Genomic DNA, 24,907 nt, shown 5'->3' with positions numbered 1-24,907 from the left:
GCTTTAACCACTGTTTTTGAATACAGTACATTTTGGATAATAAGATTATCACATTTTTTTCAAAAAAAAATCTTTTTAAAACATTTTTTTCACCAATAATATTATTTATTCCAAAATATATACAAAAAAAATTAGGTTAAATAAATAATTTTATGTAAGCTCAGAACTCTGTATACCTCGATCAAATTTATTTTGAGTTAAATAAATTTTGACTTAAATTAATCTTAGTTTAAACATTTTCGATAGTGTTTATCTACTATTATTGTATCAAAACTCATTTTATTAGAAAGTCTTCTTCTATTTTAATTAGTTGATTCAAGATTGATTTAGATTAAAAAATAATTTAATTAAAATTAATTTAAACTTAATTTATCTATAAAAATCATTGTTATCTTTAATTAGTCTTGATTCAATCAATCAAAATTTAAATATAAATTTAAATGGTTTGAATTAAATCTAATCCTATCAATTATAAGTATTGGTAATTTAACTTCCTAAAAATTGTAATTGTCGGGTTAATAAAAAATCAGAGAGATAAGTTTGTTTTGGTAATTAATTGATAACTGAAATTAGCTTTTGAATTCGATCAAATTAGATCACCAAAACCAAAGTAATCAAATGTTTAAATATAGAAAAAAAAAATTAAGGAAAGCCATGCATAGAACTATACATATTATTTATGTATATGCAAATTGTTCTTCCGTTAAATACAAGAACCCACAGAGAGCCGACTCAAGTCTTGAATCTCATGCAGAAAATTTTTTTAAATATTGAAGCTCGATGGCTATGGTTTTGGTTCTTATCACCAACTTTATCAGGGCAGCTGCTTTGAGACCACTTCAAAGCCTTGTTCTCATTCATCAGTCTGTTAATTTCAGAATAAAGCTGTTCAATATCTTCTCTCTTTTTATCATTTCTCCGAATCAACTGCCCTTGCTGTCTCAAGTTATCTTCCACCAGTTTGGACAACTTCAAGCTCATTTCATTCCACATCTTCTCCCTTTCTAAGAAAGGCATGATTTGACGATCACTACTGGGTTCAATTTCATCACTCACTTTATCAGCATTGACTGTTTTTTTCATCTGTCTCGAGTTATTTGCCATCAACTCCTTTTTCAGACTCTCAAAGTCGTCTCTGATCTTTTTCTGGTGGCAGGTTTGGAGCTGTTGAACTTGATTGAGCGAGTTTTGGAGCTGTTTAACTTGATTGAAGGAGGAGTTTGAAGAAGACGACAGCACCAGATCTAAGTTGGTGACTCGGAATGAATTGGATCTGAGTTGGTCATATTTCAGAGCTAGAGAACGATAAGATTTGCTCAAGTCTTCCACCATCTCTACAAGCTGAGGTCTCTTCTTATAATACATCTCAGCTCTTTGAGCAAATGAATCACTATCATCCTGCATCATGTCGAGCATGGCCTTCGTCTTCTCATCCAAATCTGCAAATCCAAAATTTAAGTAGAGGGTTTAAAATATATCATCTTGCATGCATTCATGAATGTTTAATACCTGAGAGAGTTGTTTGAAGCCATTGGGATTGTTGAGGAGGATGAAGAGTATCCCATCTCCTCGAACAAGCAGAAGCAGCAGCAGCCTCATCGTTCTCTTTCTCTTCCTTGATGTCAATTGAAGCCATATCTCATCTTTCCCTCAGAAGGGTCTCATGTATATATCCTACCCACAAAGCAATCCCCAAGCTAATATGAAAGTGACAGGAACGGGCATTCAAGAAGTCTAGCTCTAGCTAAAAAGGAACCTCGCCAAGTTTCTTTGAGTAGAGTTTCTCCAAACTCCAAACACGTCATCTCCTTTCACATCTTTGGGGGCGACACCTTAACAGAGGAAGATGTTTTCTGTGTCACTGTAATTAATAAATTCATATAAGTGCAGTCGAGTTAAGATTGGAGAAACTGCTTTTACCTGAAAAAACATTGAACGATACCAGGAGGATGTGGTTAAATTTGTGTATATGGATGGCTGGTCCTGTGCAACAATGATGACCACTTATTCAAGCTTTAAATTATAACCACTTTAAAATAGGCCACATGCCTTTTCCCTCCCAAACTTTGATAAAATAATTTTTCATCTCTTGTGTTTGAAATGTCCAAATCTCATTTGTTATCTATTTTCATTAATAAAAATCAGTACGTGAAAGGGTAAAATGTTATTTTGCACAAACACTTCTATTTTTTCTCTCCCCATTACTCTTTCATAATTGATCATTCCTTCTCATGTCAATCACAACCAATTTCTTAAAAGTTAAATTATAACATCTAACAATGTCAATGTTTCTCTTGTCATTGCATATGGTTATGCCTCAGTCACTAAGACTAAATCATGTCATGACTATACCTTGTCTCCCTCTTCTCATTGTGACTGTATTTTATCTCCCTCCCTATTGATGTTTCTCTTATTATTGTCAATATCCCTCCGACAACAACCTCCCTTCTTTCCATGGCCGAATTGATTGTTTTCAACTTGATTAACGATTAAAATTTTTTCAAAATTTAGATAATACATTTTCAAATTAATTACAGTTTTGATTTTTTTTCAAAAATATAAATGACAAAATTTTAAATTAATTAAACCAATAATTAACATTTTGTATGGCATGCAAAGGATAGCTCCATAATTTTAACTTAAATTCAAGAAAAACTAGACAAATTTTATTACTAAAAGCAGATCACACGTGAGAAATTAGACTTTTCAAACATGGAAAATTCATTTTGTCCATGTTCAGGTGGAAAAAGTTGTTGGACCCTGAAAAATAACTTCAGAAATCCTAATTTGACAAGACAACGAAGGATGACACCTGTACCAGTGCACCTGGTACTGGGAAGACACTGGCAAAAGCCTAGAAGGAAATTCTCTATAGCAGCAGACTTGGAGGGAGGATTTATTGCGTTTCGTGGGCCTATGTACCAAATTTTACTTTCTCTTATTAGGCCATCCTTTTCCTGTCACTTGATTGAGTAAAGCCCCATTATCGACCATGATCGAGAGTTCACATTTCCGGAAGAGATTCTTTTTTTGGCAATTTCAGTGATTGTTATTTTCAAATCTGATTAAGTTACATGTTTTCTTTCATTCCCTACACATATCTTGAGTATTAAAGCCTACAAATGAATGATGTTTCTTTCAAGTTCAACTGATAATTCTGGCAAAAATTTAAACAGACTTCGAATTATTTAAAAGGAATAAAAATAGAAGGTTCAAACGCACGCTGTGAGGTTAAATAGATTGAACCACTAATCTCCTGGATGCCTAAGTTAAGTCTATCTGTCCAAACTCCGATAACCGCAGCCTCAAATTGTTCAACCCAGAACGAAACCACACTCCTTCAGGTGAATTTTCCAGACAAAAATCATCACACTCCCCTTCATTACACTACCCCGATGACACATTGTGATTGTATTTTAATTTTTCTTTTCCGTCCTAAATGTCATTTATGGATCATCCTCACCCACGTTAGTCAAATTCTCGGAAATTTTCATAACCACGTCAAAACTTGGTTCAGCCACCACAATTCCACATGGGATCAAGAGCTCCCGACTCATCCCAATTCGTTTTCTCTCACAAAATATCCATCGTTAAACTTCTGGTAATCTTCTTATACCAGTTAATTTCAAAATCCTCTTCAGCAAATTGGCTAATGAAGAGAAAAGCCGATAGCTAGCTATAATGGGTGGTTTACTGGACTCAGAAACAGGTCCTGAAAGGATCTCTCTAGTCTCAGCCAGTGCTACCAAGTATGACCTGGCAGTTGCCTTTTCCAACTTTAGGTGTCTACTTGATTCAATCTTTATCATGTATTATAATTTTACCAGAAGAGGTTAGGGTAATGGCTTGTTTATGTTTTAACGGCAAAATCATGCTCATTTGCCCTCCGATAAAGCAACGCCGATGCTTCCACCCTGTATATATTTTCAAATGGTTAAAAAGTAGGAAGGGACAAAGAAGACTCTGAAATACATACAATAGCTAAATTGCAAGGACACAGAATGAAGAGAACAGACAATCTCACCAGCTAGGATAGACAACATATCTTCCAGTGGATAGGGCCCAATTCACCTGTCAAAAGAATTTGATATCATTAACTCAAAACATAGAAATTGAAACTTAAAGTCTTGCATAACATTTGAAGTCCCCTTATTTAGGCAAATAGAACACTGCCCACTATATTATACATGAATGCAATACAGGAAAGATTTATATGTTCAGACAATCAATTAAAAGATGTCCTAATATTTATAAAGGAAGTTAGGAGAAATTCAATTAAAAAAAAAAAAAAAGAGTCAAAAGTTACCTTATCAGTTCCAAGGGAATTGGCAACCACATGAGTAACCTGTTCATCGATCTGATTAGTGCACACAGCACCAAACTGTTCAGCTGTCTGCCACAGTGGATGTAGATGAGGATTGGCATCACCAATTGGAATCACCCTGCTAAATACTATATGACAACCGGCCAAAATCTTTTTCTGCTCCATTACTAGAATACTCCTAACATCTGCATCATCTAAAGACTGATGGGCAAAAAAGTTTTGGTGGATTCTCTCAATAACCTAGTTGAAACAAGCAAATATATTGTCATAAAAACAGAGACATGATAAGCAGGGTGCAAATCAACTGCAGACTCTGAAATTAATGCAACTGCATCCTCACCATCAAAGAAGATGCCAAAGTCCCATCTTCAGGTCTCTCATCTACATCAATTTCAAGAAGAGAAGGACCTGGAAGCCCAAAATGGCGCCTACTGCAAGGAAAATAAATATACCTGCAATACTAAAAATCAGATTGGTGTATGGCTAAACAGAGAAGATGGAATGAACTACAAAACTGAGAAGGGACAGGAATTTCATTAGTCAATAAGCAGATACCTTTCTACAACTATCAAATTCATTTTGTGATGTGGCCACACTCTAACTGAATCATCTACAATCACAACACCAGATTCCAAACCCAACACCCCTTCAAGATCCTTACTCTTAGGAGGCCCCCCATTATCACTGTCAAAGGGATCTCCATCATCACCCCTAGAAATGACTCGTCCAGCAAACAGAACCCCTTTAGGGTCAAGCACCTTTGCCATCTCCGTAGCATATAGCTTGTTCCCCATTGTATAAAGATGCAGCTCATATAGTTTACTAGCTCTCTCCAAAAATTTCCAGATCCCAGGCCTCAATTTGGTCCACATTGACATATGAGGAAAGCGGAAAAGATGTCTCTGTGGTTTTTCCCGATCCTCCTCCTCTTTCTTTCTCAATATCTCATCATGCACTGGGTCTACTTCGTTGAACTGAACAAATGTATAATTTATAAATAAAAAACCCTACTCAATAAATCAGGCTAATATCTACAGAAATGAGAAGAAAAAAATCTATGAACAGCAGGAATCCACCTTAGCTGAATTAAGAAGAGTATGATCTAGATCCAAGACGAGACAAAGCTTGTGTGCAGCAAACATCTTCTTCTGTTCTTCTATCCTCCTTGTTCTCTCTCTTTGAATGGCGGCCTTTTGCTGTTCATCATATCCTTCAAAAAGATGTGCAACTTCTCCCCATGTGTTCTGTACAGGACCAGTAGGAAGGTTCTGCGATGGAGGACCTACAGGTCCATCAGCAGTCGTACCAGTTCCAGTTTGCTTGTCATCCTGATTTGGTGTTACAGTTTTCACATCTGTTCTGTCCAATTTCACCTGCGATGATTGACCCGGAAGATTCTGTGAAGCCATTGGTTGATTTGTTGATGCTTGGGACACAGACATAATATCAGCAAGATTTATCAAAGTCTTGGTGAATTGCTGTGCAATATCTGGAGGTGGAACTGATAGAGATAGCACTTGTTTTGATTCTGCTTGACCCTGTTGCCTTTGGAAATTCAAATTGTCCTTGTCCCCCAGGGTATTAGAAGTTAAAGGTCCATCTATTTTTAACTGCTCAGGTCCCAAGCTCCCACTCCTCTGAAGTGAATTTCCATGGAGAACACGTCGAGGGTCACGAGGCTTCATGCGGACTTTTCCCAAATCATCCTACAAGGTCCATATTTTATTATACATGCCCGGAGTTTTACTTCAAAGAAAGCCTTAAAAAAATAAAAGCTGCCAAAATAAACGGGTTCTTTCATAAAACAAACTAAATCCCAGTATAGTGTCAATATTGTTAAGACTCTCTCATTCAAAAAGATATATAAATAGCACTCACCAAAGATGCTGCTTGAGAAGGAACCTGAACTGTTCCTGTTGGTTTTGGCAAAACCCCTGAGGGAGTTGATTGGGAAACATTCTCCAAAGGAACTGATCCCACAATCGAACTCAAACTCTGCAGGTGCATCATACTTCTTAAAGGATCAGTCGACTTCTGCTGGGCTTCTACCACTAATTTCTGTTGTTGTCCCATCTTTAGTATATTTAGTAACATGGTTGGATTCCCTGCAATATCTTTCAATAGAGCAGGCAAAGAGGCTGTGGTACTGGGAGCAGTCACTGCCACAGGCTCATTTCTGCTAGCAACCCCATTCGGTGTACCAATAGTAACACTAGGGCAAGCAGCTACATTCTTGGGATCAGAGGCGGCAGATTCTACAAACTGATTTCTGTTTGAAATTTTAGGCCCAACCATACTGGTGTCCTCCAACCAGCCAGCGTTTCCATACACAGTTTTTGCTTCCCCACCAACTCCATAATTTTCTGTTCTGTGTCGTTGCCTTTTAGTTGCAGGACCCCCAAAAGAAGCCTCTTCCATGGTCTTTTGCTTTCTTGTATTCGTTATTCCACCAACAGGTTCCACTTTAGGATTATTGTGCGCCATGGGTACAGTACGTTGGTTGAAATCCAATGCATCAGGGTTTGCAAACCGAAGCCTGGGGTCTCTACTCTTAACAGATGCTTTCACAATAGGGTTAGACCCTGAGCTAAGGAAGGCAGCACTTTTAGCAGAAGACAATCCTTGAATGGTGGAATTTTCCATGCGTTGTGAAGAAGAAAAAGCTTCTTGCCCTGAAACAGGTGGATTTACAACTTTGAATTTGTCAACCGCGGAGGAACTAGAAATCTCCCCACCAGTATCACCATTCCCTTCACCAGACTCCTCTGACGGGGTTGGACTTGGAAGTCTATCATTGGAAAAGAATGAACTATTACTGAATTTCTGTTGATAGGAGGAAACAGCTTTGACGACATCAGTTTCATAATAACACATTTTAATATCTTCTGAGTCATGAGCTGCATTGGCTGCGGCCAACCCTGACTTAACCATACCTTCTCCAACAGTCAATGCTCTGCGAGCAGGTAGAGATGGTGTTGTTTCCCTTGTGGGAGATGGGAGGCTGTCAGCATCATGGTCCTTATGTAGGTCAAGCAGTGGGAGCAGAACTCTACTCTTAACAGCAGGTACAGCTGGTTTTGAAGCTTCTAGTGACACGTATAGTTTATTATGTATCAAAGGTTCAACAGGTAGCAAATTCTTCTTATGGGTCATATCATGGCCATCATTTTCAGCTAATGCATTACAATCCGTTTTGTTAACACCATCTATGTCCACCATCTCTTTCTCATTATTGCTTGCTTTACCACCCAGCAAAACATTTCGGGAGTCCAGAGAAGATACCACAGCGTCTATCTGTTGGGAGAACATGTTTAAATTTAACAACAAAAATAAAGCTGAAACACTTCTTAAAGATTTCCGAACTATATTAGTTAACTTAGAACCGCACCTCTTCCATCTGGTGAGGGAGGAAAAGAGGAGGATAGTGGCTCTTGATAAGAGAAAGTAACCTGTTACCCAAATAGATAATTAAACATCTACAACTAATAATAATATTTAAAATAACAAGAAAATGACCATTACAAACTGAACCTTGATAAAATGTCCTTGTTCTGTTCTTTTAAGTCGATATTCATTGAGCAGAACACCTGCAAACAAAGAAACATCTTTCAGGCACCAAAACTTTCACTACCAGCTTTATAAACAAGTACTCTCATGAATTTAAATTAGTTAATTCAAAGCAAACTTCATAAATTAATAATTTACAATAATTTACATTATTCCACAATTAAATTTAACTAGTGAGCCTTACAGAATTAACAGCTTGAACAGCAGAAAATGCTAGTTGAATGAGAGCATCTCTTCTGGGAAGAACATTATTGTCGACAATCACTTCACCCAAGCTCTCCAAAGCATTTTGAAGTCTTGAACACACTCCTTCAAATGATCTACAGAACAAAACCATAAAACATCAATCCTGAAACTAGTCAAATAGCTCAACAATAATCAACCGAATCATATATAATCCAATCCAATTCTATTCCATTAACACCACTTACTTGTCATCAATCACATTAGCAACACTCTCCAAATCTCCTCTAACAGACTCTACCCTTTTCTCTAAACTATCACCATTAACTAAATCCTTATCTTCAATAACATTCTCAACCGGTTCTGAATCCAAATCAATCTCACCTTCCTCCAACTCACCCTCCTCCTTCTCATCCCCGCTATCATCAATCACAACTTTATCCACTTCCTTCTTCACTACTTCTTTACTATTAACAGACGCCACCGACGACGACGGCGACAATCTTTTCGACACCTCATCTTGTTCAACATCCATAACAAATATATCATTCAGCGGTCTATTCTGAACCGCCTGGGCCCACGCAAGATTATACAAACCAGCCGACGCATATCCTCGACAAATCGTCGGATATTTATTGTATAGATCTTGCATCGTCCAAACCCTAGCAGACTCACCTTTAGGCTTCGATTCTTTCACAACAACAACTTCCTGATTATTATTAAAAACCTCTTCACTGATCTCTTCAACCGACGCCGTATCAGAAATTTCACCTTCCTCTAATCCCATCCCTCAGCCTGATTTTTCCTTTTTCTTTTTAAATTATCCAACCAGACAACCACAAACATATATACAAATATTCAACCGATCGTTCAGAAGAACTCTTCAATAGATCTGAACAATATTAATTAATCGTCTGTCTTTCTTTGACTACGATCTAAATATTAACACAAAAATAAAATTATATGAATGTCAACAAAAATGAAAAGAAATTCAATTTCTAACTTTCGTTTTAATTTCTTTCCAAATCTCAGATTCAGATCTGTGTTTATGTGAGATTTTCCAACCAAATACAACGGATTATTTACTCGAGAAAATGAATAGAAGGCAAGAGAAAAATAGACAGACACAGACACATTAGAAGGAAAATAAAAGAGACGCCATAGAGTGAATATTGGGAGGCGAGAGGAGGTTTATAAGGGAGAGGGTGAATCTAGTACAATCTGTTCAGATTGAATCTGGACCGTACACATCATCATCTACCCGAGAATAGGAAAATTAGACTTCTAAATTGTTGAGAGCGTAACGTGTGACGCAATGGAAGACTACTGAGGCGCTGGGGTTAGTGAGGACTTGCCAGGGCTAAATGCTGAGTCATAAGTTTGATTTAATTTTGTGAATTGTAAAATAAAAGAGTAAATGACATGTTCCCACCCAGGTTTCACTTAAAGAAATTTTTCCAGTTTTAATCGATATAAATAACATTCTTAGTCAAAAATCAAATATAAATTACATTTTCTCAACTAAAATTAAATAATTTTAATAAATAATAGTATAAGGGAGTAAAATTATTACTTTATTTTCACTTATTTTTTTATAATTATTATATAATTTTAAATTAATAAAATTTGAAAAAAATTTAAATATCTAAATTAGGTAAGAAATCCCTTATTTTTTTTAAATTTTCATACATTTCCTCCTCTTTCTAATGAATAAAAATACCTTTATCGTATAATTGTATTTTAGAGAATAAATTATAATTTTTAAAAATTTTAAGTGTTATTAAAAATTCAAAAAAAGTTCATAAGTCTTTTGATAAATTATCATTTTACCTATTTTTATTAACTATGTGGTGTGGGTAGAGGTAGATTGACCTAGCTCTAGGGGTTAGGTTGAGTTAGAATTAAAAAAATATTGACTCTTTAAATGTTTGATATTAATATTTTGTCAATATCGTTATATCATAAATCATCTTATTGGTAATTATTTTTTATTTTTTTCAATAATTTTTTTTTGATATTTCTTTTTTGACATTACTATTTGTTAGTTCAATCAAATTAAGCTCGTGCTAAGAGTGATTGTTCTATAATCAAACCAATTTTGGCTTAGTCTTTGTTAAAATCTGATTTAACTTGATTTAAATCTACTCTTAATGTGGGGGAGGCAAGCAACATTTTCTATATTTTATGGTATCTTTATGTCCTTTTTAAACCTCACGGAGATTTGAGTCATAAGCCTTATGAAAGGTACAAAATTATTTATTCAAGGAAGAAAAGAATATATGCGGTTTTATTCAGGTGATTCGTATTTTATGATATCTACAAGACTACACTGATAAAGCTAAGGGTTTAGTTTAGGATTACTTTGATTTAGTTTGAGTTTGAATAAACTTTTAATTGAATCTAAAAAATTGATTTAAGACCAATAAATTAATATTTGAATTCAATTAAAAATAATTTAATTTTTAATTTAATCTGAATTAGTTTCTATTTGACAAAATTTTAGCAAGGTTTCGTGGTGACAAGGAAAGGGATCCGCTTGCATTCAACTTTATCTTTACAATGAATAAAATTTTAATGTAGTGTAATGGTGACTCAATTTGTTTTGTATTTGTCGTAGAGCAAGACAGCAGAGCAGCCAACGCAAAAGCTGGTGGCCTCGGCATGAAGAAAAGCCCCTGCAATGGAAACTCCAAATCTAAAGAAGCAGACACATAACTAAATAATTAATAAAGTTGGACTTGGAAATTTCTACTTTGTCTCCCCAACAGCTGCCTGTCGTGTAAAATCATATTAAATTTTAGAGTTTTTAAAAAACAATTGAAGTTTGACAATCTGTGACTAGATCTATTAAACTGTTTTGGATTAAGTATTTTATACACGAATTACAATTGTCACGCCTCACACCCTGTATGCAACATGTACATAAATATCGTATTGTATTTTGTTGATGTCAAGATGGGTGGGTTGAGTCCATTTCGGGTCATGTATTAAAAAAAAAAAACTATATAAAATTTATTGTTTTGTATCAAAATATTTTGAACTAATTGTGTTATGACATAACACAATCTCTTTTTAAAATGTTTTAAATGGGTTGTATTGTGTCAACTCATTTATAAAACAAGTCATGTTTGAGTTAGATACAGTAAACGTGATTCAAATTCAAATCATGTTCAAATTAAATATTTTTTGAATTGTAATTAGAGGTGTAATTTAATTGAATCGAGTATTGTTTAGTTTGATTGCATGTAGACAAAACTTGAGCTCAACAATTTGCCGAGCAAGGTAGTTGTAGGTTCAAACTTGAGAGAAGAATAACTATCTCAAACTTGGTTAAAAAAATTACGTTAAACCACATAATTTATATATTTTTATATTAACCCCAAACTAAAAGTTAGAACTTGAAAAATTCTAAACTTTTAATGGTTTATTAACATTATACCTGAACCAATATGCAAGCACATAAACTTACAAACTTGAATAGCCTGAACTCGTTATAACCCTATCCATAACAAGAAAAAAATACAACACAAACACAGCCAGAACTGCAAGTTTCTCGGAGCTTTATACATACTCAATTTTGTTTGACCCATGCCAAATGACACCAGAGTAAACCAAGATTCTAATTTACTCATTCTACACGCTAAAGGGGGACAGCTCAGGCTGTGAATCGGTCCAATTAGCAAAATTTTCCAAGCAAACAAAAACAAATCTGGACTTACCAAGTCTTAACCCCATTGACGGGAACAACTTCTCGGACTTTATACCTGTGGCATGGGGCACTTGATAGCGAGGGGAGATGACTAATCAGAAAGCTATCTGTGTAAACCAATGCAAGGATGTGCCATTGAAGAATGTCATTTGGATCGAAAATGTTCCAGCTAATTCAAAAGAATGACAACTCAGTTTGATTTCAGCTTGGATCTTCTTTCTTTTTTTAAGCTGTCTTCCTTTCCACAAGCTTCTCCATCAATTCAGCCGCCTCTAGGACAGTTGTGATGCTTTGGGAACTTTCCTCTTCAACACCTATTTTAAATTCTTCCTCCAAAGTCATTACCATTTCCACCAGCATATTGTAGAATTGTCAATCTTTATAAGACAGTCAATCATAACACATGAGACACGGAAGCCATTGGTCCTCAAAGAAGGGAAGCTCTTCTTTCTGCAAGCTGTATCCAGCTTCAGATTTGAAGTCCTTTCAGTTATCTGCACAAAAGTATTCATAAGGATTTTGCATCCTAACAACACAGGCATACATTTGCAGCTGCCATGCCACTTCAGAAGCTTGTGAACTTCATTTAAATGACACTAACAAGTAACAAAAACAGAACATTGAAAAGTTTGTATCAGTCAAATACAGTACATAGTCATTTGGAATGTACAAGAAAGATCATCTCAAAGTCACTGCCATTTTGATTCAATTCCTACAAAGATTGAAACATAAAGATAGCCAGAATCAATGTCATCATAAGATTTCACATATAATATTAATAAATCATATAAGGATTTAGACCTAGGGGTGGATTCGATCCAAAACAAGCTCAAATAAGAGCCAACTCAAGCTCGGCGCAATTGGTGAATAGTGATGCTGGAGAAGACAATTCAGTTGCCGAAAGCAGAGAAGAAGAGCCTAAGTTGAAACTTCAGTTCAAGTTTAGCTTATTCGAGTTGAACATGAATCGAACCCGAGCATTGGAACACATTTGCACATGATTGGTGCGAATGTGTATGCTTTAAAGTTTACAGAGACAGGGCATATACAGGTTCTAAACTAAGGTCCAAGTAACAAATTAATTAACAAGCAAGCTTAAAATTCCAGCAGTGAAAACAAAAATCTTGAAGCCAACTGACTGAAACTGGATGAAGAACTTGACCCAGTAGCAAGAGAAGCAAGAGCAATAATTTCAAATGACCAGAAAACAAGTTACCGCATTAATCCTGAGAAGAGCTTGACTGAAGATGCACAGGTAACAGAAGTTGCAGAGAAAGCAGCTATTGGAACTCAAGCCCAGTGGAACATGAGAGATAAGAGATAAACAGTAAGTGAAAGTAATTTGTGAAGCAGAAAACGCAATAGTGTTCATATCAAATGAAGGAAGAGTTGTTAGAGGGTTTATCCTCTTACTGAAGTAGGGCCTCTTCAAGCTTTAGGCTGATCCAAGTGGGTTGGCTTGGCCTTTGGAATCTTGTATTAAGAGTAGAGGATATCTGACTTGTTATAAATGGTGGATAGACTTCCGGGACACATGTGAGATGCAATCAAAATAAATTGCCATCTTTGAGCTTGCTCTTATCACTCCTCCATCAAACTCTCTAGTTGGGGTTGGTCAACCAGAGCTATATGGAAAGCTAATACCCATATCCTGCAGCACTTAAAGAATATGAAATACCAGGTAATGAACAAGGAAATACTGTTTTTAGGTCACATAACACCCAATATCAAATATGGTTTGGCATTTCAGTACTAGCTAGGACAGGATTTCTACCTACTTACATCCCAGTTCATTCAAACTATTAAGGACTAATTTTTTTTTTTTTTTTGGTAACGAGGACTAATTAGTATTCAAGTGAGAAGTTTCGATGTCTGGATGGGTGGAGATAAGTATCGTTAGAAGTCCAAGCCTCCACAACAACTTCATAGATGCTTATCCAGACCCAAATGCTAGCATAGAGTTCATTTCGTAAAGGATTCTTCCCTACAGCAAATAGAAACAAAGAAATGATTGAAAACCAGAAATTCGGTTACCTTGTTGGACCTCAACACGGATCAAGATAACTCTTTCAAGTACAGAGCTAGTTCACCAGTGACCAGGCGCAAAGTGAGAGCCGTGGATTGAATGGTCACTAATATCAGATGCCTCTGACAGATAAGGGTCCATCAACCACTAAGTTGGAAAACAAATACTCACCAGAGTTGACCTGAAAAGAAAGTTTTGCAAACATTGGAAAAGCCAAAGACACTTCAGCTTTTCATTGTTTGCAAGTCCCCCAAATAGTCATAGACAATCTTTTCATTGATGAAATACTCCTTGTACCTGTAAATTTTCTTTTTGGAAAATTAACTAAGTGAATTAGTATTGCAACCAGAAATCTGATTAATAACAACAGAATTTCAACTAACCAAGAATGCCATACCAATTTTGCACAAACATCTTCAAGATTTCATATTTGTGTCGTAAGTCAAAATTTACGAAATACATGAATTAGTATTATGACACAAACTCACACATGGAATGCATGCCATTTATGCTATTTCTATCTTTGGTCCCAAAGAATTAAGCACTCGATGGACTCAAACATTGGCTACATTGAGTGACACGGCAAGCGGGAGCGGCTCTTCGTAAGGTAGTTGAACGTGATCCAAATCGTCATCACTGAAACTGATTTCTGCCAGTGTATCTGCAGGTGACAACATCTTTGGCGTTGGCTCCCTCCTATCCTCCATCCTTGACTTCAGCTTGAACCGAATAAAAAGAGGCCATTGTCATTTGATCTGTGCCTCTGTGGAGACTAGGAGACCAACATTGATCTGATGGAGGAAACATTCTGTACAGTTTGGAGAGCAACGGGTTTGGGTCATAGTTTGATTTGGATTTGGCCAGTTAAAGGGCAATGTTTTCAGTACTAGATCGGGTTAAATGGAGCCCAGCCCAAAGCACAAAATTTGGACTCAACTAGAAAAGGCTCAGTTTGATACTGCAGTATGTCAGATGCGACCTACAGATGCTTTGGACCGAACTATAAATTTTAATATTATATTTATGGGCTAATCTAATTTGATTGAAACTGTTTAAAAAAATAAAAATTAAAAAAAAAAAGATATTTACAGTTGCTTATGATTGAAGCAACAAACAGTTTTTTTTAATTTTTTAATTTTTTTTTTATATAATCCAATCTAACTCTTCCTGTTTCTAATTTTATTTATAAATTTTTTAAACTCAATTATTTCATTATATTCTTACTTTCATTTTATCTCACTAACTCTCACTCGAAAACTATCTGAATTTACAAATAATAATTCTTTTTATTTATAATTTCGTTTTTATTTTAATGTTATCATTACAAAATATTACAAATAGATTTAATATCAAATAAATTCAATCTATTTAAATATTATCATATTGATGTTAATGATATTATTGATGATGGATAAGGTGGAATAGATGAAACACCAATAGATAAAAATGGTGTAGGTACAAGTTTACATTTGATAGAAAAAAAAACAAACGTCAATGGTGTGGGAGCACTTTGATTGAATAAAGAAAATGATTGAAGAAAAATTAATTCACTGAGCAGTATGTAAATATTGTGATTCTTGTTTGACATATGCAAGTACGAGTGACACATGAGATCTTCGTTTATACATTACTGATTACTGTAAAAAAATTTCACATAAGCTTAGAAAATAAAAACAAATTGCATTCACCAGATCATGATTCGTTGGTCCCGACGCTAGTTCAGTAGAAGGTCCGAGCAGTTTTGAATATATGGGAGGAATGTCAACTTTCACATATGATCAAATGAAAATACAGGACTACATGACTAGGTATGTAATTATTTTTTATTAACCTTTTAGTTATGCAAAAGATAAAATTTTTAAATATATAATACAAAATAGTGTTCAACCCACATTTAGAAGAATTCTTAGATCAACTCTTAGGTCAGACATTCTGAGAAATTATAATTTAATGAAATTAAAAGTAATTAGAGAATTAAGTAATTTTAATGGTGTTATTTCAATAACTTCTAATTTATGAACTGTTATAAATCAAGATATAGGGTATTTTTGCGTAACTGCTATTATATTAATTTTGATTGGTAGTTATACAAAAAAAATTATTGCATTTAAAAATTTGAGAAAATTTGTATGATGATCTTACAATTTATCGTGTATTAGCCAATATTTTTAAGGAACATAAACTTTATAAGTCTATTTTTTCAATTACTTTTAATAATGTCAAAAATAATGATAAAGTTATTGAATATATGCATAATCATTTATCTTCTCTATTTAATGAAAAATTATTTCATGTTAAGTATGTATGTCATGTTATTAATTTAATAACTTAAGAAGAGTTGAATTTGACTAAAAAACGTATACAAGTAATTAGAAATGTTATTGCATAAATTTCATCATCTCCATCATGGGTATAAGTATATCATCAATTATGTAAATCAATAGGGTTGAGAAAAAAAATTAAAAATAGATACTGAAACTATATGAAATTTAATATACCTCATGTTAAAAATGTATGAAAAATATAATGTTCCTATAATACGGTACTTTAACACCCAACCAAAAGATTCGGTGAATTTTTTTTTTACAGATTAAGATTGAGAGATAATTATGAATCTAATGAATATGTTAGAGCTATTGAAAATAGTCACAGACCGTTGTTCAGGTGTGTATTATCTAACAATTTGTTTAATAATATATAGTACGATAGAAATAAGTGATATTTTTAAAGAACATGGGTCTCATAACTCTTATCATATTTTCCAGAATATATTTAGATAAATGAAATAAAAAATTTAAAAAATATTAGAGTGAAATTCTTTTACTTTATTTTGCAACTATTGTTTTAGATCTTAGAACAAAAACTAATAGAATACAAAATTTATTTGATATTATTAATAAAAATTTATCAATTAAAAACAATGTTAATTATATTGAATACGTACAAGATTTTTTATTTGATACGTATAATATTTATAAATAAAAATATGAAAAGACTAAACAAAGTTTTGTACCAAAGGTAAATTATGGTAGTTCAGAAAAAAAAAGTCGCACATATAGCCTTTTTTGTGCAAAGGTAAACAATCTATCAATCAAAGTATAAATTATAATCAATTTTATAATTATATCAATATTGATCATTATCCAAATATTGTTTAAAGATATAATGCTGAAAAATTAGATGTTTTGGTATGATGGAAAAACAAGACATAAACTTTTTCTATGTTTACTATCATGACCCAAGATCTACTAATACCTTTGGTGTTGATGGAGAATTGGAATTCGCTTTTAGTGCATGTGGATGCATGTGAAATGATAGATGATTTAATTTATATTCAAACATGGTTGAGACGATAATATATATAAATGATTGAATAAAAACTGATTTCAAAATATAAAATTGGGTTGCAGAAGATATCTTTGAAGAATTCAAAGATTGGATGTTGAAGATGAGTAGATTAATAGTATGGTATATATATTTTATTTATGTTTATAATTATACATTATGCCAATTAATATATTTATACTACATTATAAATTTTTAATATTTTTCATCATGTAACTATGATATTCATTCATCACAAGTGAGAGATTATAAATAAAATATTAAAAGTATTGTTCTCGATTTCAATTTGTGTTTAAATTTTTTTATTAATTAAAAAAAAAAAGGTTTTAATGGGCTACTCCAATTAAGGTCCGACCCAATCTTATATATATAAGAGCGAACTTTTAAAAAATGTAAGGGTTAGCCCAACCTAAAGGTCCATTATTATGTGGGCCTAGGGCCCAACCCGATCCCACCCCGTGAGCTCAATGGGCTAAGTTGACCCAACACATTAACATGTCTAAGTATAGCCCATTTTCTCATAAGAATGTTGTCAAGCTGATAACTTTATATAAGATATATAAACAATATATCTATCTAAGGGTAAATTCGAGTCTAGCCTGAATAAACACTATTTTGTAAGGGTGTATACGCTCTGATTTGGTATAATTTGAGAGATTTTTCAAACTAAACTGAAAAAACTGTTTAAAAATTTTTCGAACCAAATCAAACAATTTTAGGTTTCAAACCAAACCAAATTGAAAATAATACAGTTTGAATTATAATTATCAATATCTACAATACGAAATGATTCAAACTAAATGTATATTGTATATATATTTCATATTTATTTTATATGTTTACATTATTAATTTTATTAAATTATATATATAGTGTTTACGGTTTGGTTTGATTTGACTCAAACTATAATCCAAACTGAAAATTAGTTTAAAAAATTTTTAATCCAAACCAAACAATTTTATAAATTAAACCAAACTAAACTATAATTTTTAAGTGATTCAGTTTGATTTTACGATTTGAACTAAATTATGTACACTTCAACCATTTTGAGTTTAACTCGAATTCATAATAGTGAATTTGAGATTAAACTCGTATTGTTTGATTGGTGAATATTATTGTCGGGGAAGAAAAAATAGTTATTAGGAAAAAAATGAGAAAGGTCACTATAAAAGAAGAAAAATCATCAAGAAGACCAACTCCAGTGCTACAATGCCGACAAAGTAAGAGGGCGCAAACTAATTTTTTTAGTTTAAACTTAACTGGTATGAGCTAAATATCGATCCCAATACTACTTATTTACACATTTTTAGTTCCCTAAATTTGTTTTTCAATGTAAAATAACACTCTTACATAATAAAACAATATATTTCTGACTTCTCATCACTTTATAACTCTGAACCAAAATTATAATAGTAAGTTGATTAATTTAAAACAGTGAACTAAGAGAAGTTTCGAAATGCATCCTAAATCTTCAAAGGCGAAGTTTAGAATCTGGAAATGATAGGATTTTGGTTAGAATTCAAATCGATGAGGTGAAGATTGATGTTTTAAAATGGTGGGAAATGAGAGAAAAATCATTTTATAGAAAGGGCATTGTTGGTAAGATATTAACAAGATTCAGACACGTTTATTAAAATTTTGTATCATGTTTACCATATGAATATTAAAATTTCCTCGTTCAAACTTTTAACAGGAACAATTAAGTTAATCTAAACAAAAAGAACACGCGTATTTCAAAAGATATATACATAACAAATCAAATCTAAGAGAAAACATATGCAAGAATTATGTATGATATTGATTTATTTGAATATTTTCAAACTGCCAACACAAAGTTTCAACGACAAGAGGCTGACAAGATAGGGAGCATACGTAGCCATGGACCATATGTGCAGTGCATGATAAGCCACTTTCGAAAGAAGGGAGTTGCATATAATCTCATAATACTCACAGACAAATATTTTATTAATAAAATATATAAAAAAATATTAGATATAAATGACCGTTCTTTAATTTTATGTATTTTTTTTTAAATATTAAAATAAAATTAATTAAATTATATATGAACTTTTAATTTTACGTATTTTAAATTATAAAATTAAAAAATAAAACCCTAAAATAATGAGAGTGTTGGATCAGGTTGTCACAGGTCAAGCCAGTGTTGGTAATTTATTTGAAATGAAAAAGTCGCTTGCTTTTTTTCGAATTCTTCTTTGTTTGTTCAACGCATGCAAGCTTATAGCACCTCATGCGATCCACACCTGATATTTTTTGCATGTGATTGTTTGAAACTTCATAGCTGCTTTTAAGGCAGCAATTAACAAAGGATATATTCAATTGAAAAATGTGTTTCATTCCATGCATTTAAAGATTCCGTATGGTCCCCAGATAAATACACTTCTTGATTCAAAACACATGATTGACAGCAGAATTGTGGAATTATTTCAACAACTTTCTCTCGATCCAAACGCCAGATTTCATTTTATGAATGGGAAATTGATAATATAGCTATGAAACATTGCGTCATATGCTCTGTGCCATGCATGCATGACAACATAAAGAAATAGGAAGGATCTTGGAAGCTACAAGAAGAGTATGCCTTAAGAATTGGTGGTTAGGAATAGGGGTGGATGTAAACTGAAACAATTTATACTAGATTAATGTTTAATTTGAATAAATTAAATTTAAGTTAAGATAACTCTAATTTAAACTTGAGTCAAGTCAATGTGAATTGATAAAATTATTCAAAAATTGTCAGCTTTTTTAAATGATTTTTTCTTTTAAATCTCCAATCATCTTTATTCTCAAATTGACTTTAAATCCACACCTCTGTAGGAATATTTTTCCGCCATGTGGAAGATTAAAAAGTTATGAATCAATATTCAAAAAGGTGGAAGACGACAGTCTAAAAGATGGAACCCTCGTGTTGTAATTGTCTGGCCAGTTTGAATGCAGAGAGGAGAATGTAACATGTGATTCCCAGGTAATTCAACAGTCCCAAGTCGTGCCGTTGGAAAATTTCGGCAGTCAATTGCTTGCACGCTAGCGTATAAGTTTTATAAACGTGCCAATTAAGCACGTGTTTTAAGCACAAGGATATCGATTTTAGAGAGAGAAATGCTGACACACTTCAGCTGGAACTGGGCACGATTACATTCAACTCAAATTTGTGACCACTAAAACAATGTCTTTCAAGTCATAATTAAAAAAAGTCAAAATATTATTTTATAATAAAGATGGTCCCTTTCCATTTTAGTTTGAGCATTTAATAATACCTACTAAAATAGGTTCAAATATAAGTAAGTTCAAATATAGATATAAATTTAATATATTATTGTGTGATTAAAATTATTTAATTATATAATAATATATTAATATTTATATACATATTTAGGATTATATTTTTGTCTAATTGAGTTTATTGTTAACTCAAATTCAGATTAAATCTATAATTTTTAATTTAATATAATTCTAATTAGTACAAAATACCATTTGAAAGCAACCAATGCGATGAAATATTGACAAAAGGGTAATCAATATCATGAGTAAGATATGGCGCATCATTTAATTAAAAAAATGGGGCCAAACTCAGGAGATTTTTCTTGTCCACAAGTGTCAGCAATAGAATTAAAAAGAGGCAATAAGAAAAGTGATGGTGATGGTTGGTGCCAAGGAACCGTCGAGGAAGCCTATTACAAATCAGCCGAAACAAAACAAAGCCCACAACAACAGGTCACTGCATCCGTCAACACAAATACGTAAGACAATTCCAGATTTTCAAATTTTAACTTTTTTTTATTCAAAATTCTCACCCAAATTGCAATTCATGGGTAAAACTGACAAAGGGATAAAAATCATTTCAAATTTTCAAAATTTTGAAAAAAATATAAGATTAAAAAACGTAAAAAAGAAAAAATTGGTCCAAGTAATGATATAATATAAATCTCATCTAAATTGATTTTGATTGACATTATTGTTTAATATAAAAGACTCATTTTTGAATTAAAATTTCAATTTAATAATTTATTCGTGATTGATTCAATTATTATTTAATAATATTATTTATTTTATTAATAATATTATTAATTTTTTCAATAATTTTTTTATAACATTGGATTATACATTAATTTAAAAGAATTTAAACAAAACATCATAGCTTCCGTCTAAATATCAAACACTAAATTCTACTTAAGTCTAGTACATATAAAATTAAAGCCAAATCAAAATCAATTCTCTCTCCAATCCTTTTAATTATTATTTTTTGATTTTATAAATAGAGTGAGTAGCAGCTTGTTATTTGCCACAGATCCGCACCAGTCTGCTTCTTCTGTGAGGACGGATTTTCTCCCATATTATTTAATGGCAGCCTTCTCTTATAATCAGCAGCAGCATCCCACTTTTGTTCTTGACTCGATTCTTGTGCCAGACACCTCGAACAACATGCATATATTATCTCATGATAATGCTCAAACAACAGCCACTATCACTGAACCTTGTTTTCCTTCTATGGTACTGCCTGATCATCATAGTTATCAATATTGTCAGGAGATACCTGTGCTCCCTCAAATCCATGAAACTTCCACTGTTCAGCTTTCATGTACTAAAACTTCTACTGCTGCTACTGCTGGCCCTTCTTTTACTGCAGAGCAAGATTCAATTTCATCGGCCATGGTTGGTGGGCTTGCTGGAGGTGAACATCAACTCTCTGTTGAGGTGGGTTTCAGCTCAATGGAGAAGAAGACAAAGAGCATGGAAACGAAGGTGAATTGATATTATAAGTTTCAACTTGAACATGAACAAGATCTGAATATGATCTTCTGGCTTCATTTTGATTATTATCAGGTAGAAATAGTAGGCAAAGGTGATGAGAAAGAAAGCAAGTACTGTGGTAACCCAAGAAAGGCTGAGGTGAGAAAGGTGAAACGGGTTTCAAAAAATCAGAAGAGAATTCCTGCAGAAGTTCCAAGTGGTTTTGTTCACGTAAGAGCAAGGAGAGGTCAAGCCACAGACAGTCACAGCTTAGCTGAGAGGGTAATTAAGTCATTAAACAACTTTTTAATTATGTTTAATTCCGTTAAAAATCTTATTTTCTTCTCAATAAAATTGCAATATATTTTTATTCTCTTCTGTTGAATATCTGTATAATGTGTTGAAAATATTTCCGTAAATTGAACCGAATCACCATTTAAACTAAGAACTGGATCGGAAAACAAAGATAATAAAAAATTTGGTTGGAAACTGATTAGGATTTTGCTCAACCTGTTTTTTTTTATTCGGCTACCAATTTGGTAGTATTTGTAAATCAGTTAATCAAACTAAATCAAATTAAAGAAAAAGAAAGTTTAAAGGTTGAAATACCCATTTTATTTTCTAAATTGCTTGTCCAACAAGAAACAATCTAGTTACCCTGGTTCGTTCACTATTTTGAATGAGAATAAATTGAAGAAAATATAAAATCTAAAACTAAAATTACCAAAAAACTAATTCGGTTTAGAAAACGGTGAAACTGGATTGATAATTATTTCAAAACAATACGATATTTTAATTGGTTTAGTTTTAATTTAAGATTTTCTATAAACCTAATAATTGATTCAGTTCAAAAGGTGATCAAACGCTTTTCTTAAACGTTGATTCTCCAGGTGAGAAGACAAAAAATCAGTGTGAGGATGAAGCTACTGCAATCACTTGTTCCAGGGTGTGATAAGGTGACATTCTATTTTCTGGAATTTTAATTAATTTATTTCATATAATTTCCATTAATTCCAAACTTTGAATGGCCCTGGCCCAATCCCAAAGTAATGCCAGAGATCTACATTGTTGCCATTAATGCCTGGAAAACGTCTTTGACTCTCTTGTCCTAGTCAAGATTGGCATGGCTCACGCCCCTAAGCAATATGCTTTTCATTTCTAACAGATCACAGGCAAGGCTCTAATATTGGATGAAATTATTAAATATGTCAAAACCCTGCAGACTCAAGTACAGGTAACCCTTCAACCCATACCTTAATTAATCTCTGGTTTTAATTAATTAACTTAATTTATTATCAAATTAACGACTAACTAATCATCTTATTTTCAGTACTTGACTGCAAAACTTGCTTCTGTAAATCCCATAATTTATGGCTTTGACCTGGACTTCAATACAAACACATTTGGCCAGGAGGTACTTATGCGCGTACATATTATAGTTTCTTCATCATCATCATCATGCAGTATGATTTTTATTTTACTTTTCATTCATCTTCTTAATGTAAATTTCCAGGAGAGCCGTAGCTTGGATTTTCAGCTGCCACCTTTTGTAGAATCCAGCTCCACCCCGTCCATGACATCTTTCCATGAGAAAATGGCAATACTAAATTCCCAGATGTTTCCTCATGTTCCGGAGCAAAGATCCCACATTTCCTTTCAAGTACGTTGATTTTGATTATCGATTTAAAAAATTACATTCATAAGAATATATAATTACTGAGTTACAGAAACCTGTAGCTATAACGTCCTGCTAAATCATCTCATGCCTTACTGATAAATTTTTTGTTCCAGGCACACTATCTCTGAGGAGAAACAGAAAAGAACTGATCAAAAGCGTGACATAAAAGAATCCTGATCTACCAATTTATATCCGACAACAGGAGTTAGGCACAAAATGCCCTGGAATTTGACGAATTTATTGCTGCAGATAAATAGTTGCCGTTGTCTGTCAGTCTTCCGAAGTAATAAAATTGAACGTCAAACCTCTAATTCAATGTTTGAGATATTGATGAATCCTCCCATTGATTTGCACTTTAATTTGCAGTTTTTTTAAAATAATATTTTTTGTGATTGAATTATTTTAAAATAGTGAATGTGACACCGCTGTATGTTGTTCTCTTTAGTAGTAGATGTATTATTTTTTAATTTTTATATTTATTATTAATGCTATATATTGTACAAAATAAAACAAACCCATCAAAATAGTCCATTGTTATAATGGTAATACTTCAATAAAATTATGTACATAATTAATCTATATAATTTTATATATATATAATAACATATTATCATATAATCGAGCGTTATTTATGTATAAAATTATATATATTATTTATATATATAACATTACTTATAATATTTTATACACTAAAACATATAATGATATGTAAATATTTGTACCTTATTAATACATATAATATTCCTCTTATATGAATATTACTTTAAACGTCAAGTGAACTTATAAAAATTCAAATACAAAATTGGACTAAAATAATAATGTCAAACAATACGTTTGATGTTGGATCTTGCATTTACTTGTCAATAAAAATAAGCGAGATAGATTTAAATTAGATGGGCAAAAAATAGGAATGTCTGACAATTTTTTCTATTCCTTTGAATTTCGGGGCAAATAAATACAATCTCTAAAAGGGCTGCATAATTGAAATTGTGATGGCATATTATTGAATAAAAAGGAGTGAGGTGATTACATATTTTGAACAAAGAATTATTCTGAATTATTTAAATCCTTAGAATAAAAATTTTACAATTAGGCAAATGTTGACTATAAACTTTGCTTTTCAATCTCCATAATTTAGTAATATTATATACATATAAATGAAGAACAGTGATCCTCTTCTGAGGAATATAATATAATGAGTGCCTAGTTAAGCCATATTAATAATTAAAATCCAAAACATGTTAAAATTTCATAATTAACATAAAAGTTGTTGATCCAAAGGTCGTTTGAGCATGGGAATGAACTAAAAAACTCAAATGAACCCAT

General features: G+C 32.7%; 3 protein-coding genes and 1 long non-coding RNA gene across 8 annotated transcripts; 1 reads left to right on the top strand and 3 right to left on the bottom strand.

Moving 5' to 3' along the window:
• Positions 1 to 655: 655 nt before the first annotated feature.
• LOC123213494 (protein NETWORKED 3A-like) lies at positions 656 to 2,524 on the bottom strand. Of its 2 annotated transcripts, XM_044632935.1 has the most exons (4): positions 1,921 to 2,524; positions 1,757 to 1,832; positions 1,510 to 1,674; positions 656 to 1,439 (listed from the first exon to the last, which is right to left on the bottom strand). In XM_044632935.1, the coding sequence occupies exons 3-4, from the start codon at positions 1,634 to 1,636 to the stop codon at positions 733 to 735; spliced, it is 834 nt and encodes a 277-aa protein (XP_044488870.1). In that variant the 5' UTR covers positions 1,637 to 1,674; positions 1,757 to 1,832; positions 1,921 to 2,524; the 3' UTR covers positions 656 to 732. The 2 variants fall into 2 exon arrangements, with proteins under 2 accessions (XP_044488870.1, XP_044488869.1); XM_044632934.1 differs by having other exon boundaries at positions 1,510 to 1,832; positions 1,921 to 2,523.
• Positions 2,525 to 3,155: 631 nt separating this feature from the next.
• On the bottom strand, positions 3,156 to 9,239 carry LOC123213493 (RNA polymerase II C-terminal domain phosphatase-like 3). The gene is made up of 11 exons (XM_044632933.1): positions 8,323 to 9,239; positions 8,076 to 8,211; positions 7,856 to 7,911; positions 7,713 to 7,773; positions 6,203 to 7,618; positions 5,401 to 6,030; positions 4,880 to 5,298; positions 4,665 to 4,776; positions 4,307 to 4,564; positions 4,025 to 4,071; positions 3,156 to 3,914 (listed from the first exon to the last, which is right to left on the bottom strand). The coding sequence occupies exons 1-11, from the start codon at positions 8,859 to 8,861 to the stop codon at positions 3,851 to 3,853; spliced, it is 3,738 nt and encodes a 1,245-aa protein (XP_044488868.1). The 5' UTR covers positions 8,862 to 9,239; the 3' UTR covers positions 3,156 to 3,850.
• A 2,233-nt stretch (positions 9,240 to 11,472) lies between these two features.
• Positions 11,473 to 14,646, bottom strand: LOC123212895. Of its 4 annotated transcripts, none has more exons than XR_006501631.1 (3): positions 13,000 to 14,646; positions 12,435 to 12,495; positions 11,473 to 12,277 (listed from the first exon to the last, which is right to left on the bottom strand). It is a non-coding gene; the product is annotated as an uncharacterized LOC123212895 (long non-coding RNA). The 4 variants fall into 4 exon arrangements; XR_006501630.1 differs by lacking the exon at positions 12,435 to 12,495 and having other exon boundaries at positions 13,000 to 13,434; positions 13,818 to 14,646; XR_006501632.1 differs by lacking the exon at positions 12,435 to 12,495 and having other exon boundaries at positions 13,000 to 14,117; positions 14,207 to 14,646.
• A 6,766-nt stretch (positions 14,647 to 21,412) lies between these two features.
• LOC123214949 (transcription factor bHLH137-like) lies at positions 21,413 to 24,025 on the top strand. The gene is made up of 7 exons (XM_044634980.1): positions 21,413 to 21,915; positions 21,997 to 22,185; positions 22,794 to 22,859; positions 23,069 to 23,137; positions 23,234 to 23,317; positions 23,417 to 23,563; positions 23,695 to 24,025. The coding sequence occupies exons 1-7, from the start codon at positions 21,514 to 21,516 to the stop codon at positions 23,707 to 23,709; spliced, it is 972 nt and encodes a 323-aa protein (XP_044490915.1). The 5' UTR covers positions 21,413 to 21,513; the 3' UTR covers positions 23,710 to 24,025.
• The last annotated feature ends 882 nt before the right edge of the window (positions 24,026 to 24,907 follow it).

The sequence above is a fragment of the Mangifera indica genome, chromosome 4 (assembly GCF_011075055.1).
Source record: "Mangifera indica cultivar Alphonso chromosome 4, CATAS_Mindica_2.1, whole genome shotgun sequence".
Classification (NCBI taxonomy): Eukaryota; Viridiplantae; Streptophyta; class Magnoliopsida; order Sapindales; family Anacardiaceae; genus Mangifera; species Mangifera indica.
This window is presented reverse-complemented; position numbering and strand designations above follow the sequence as displayed.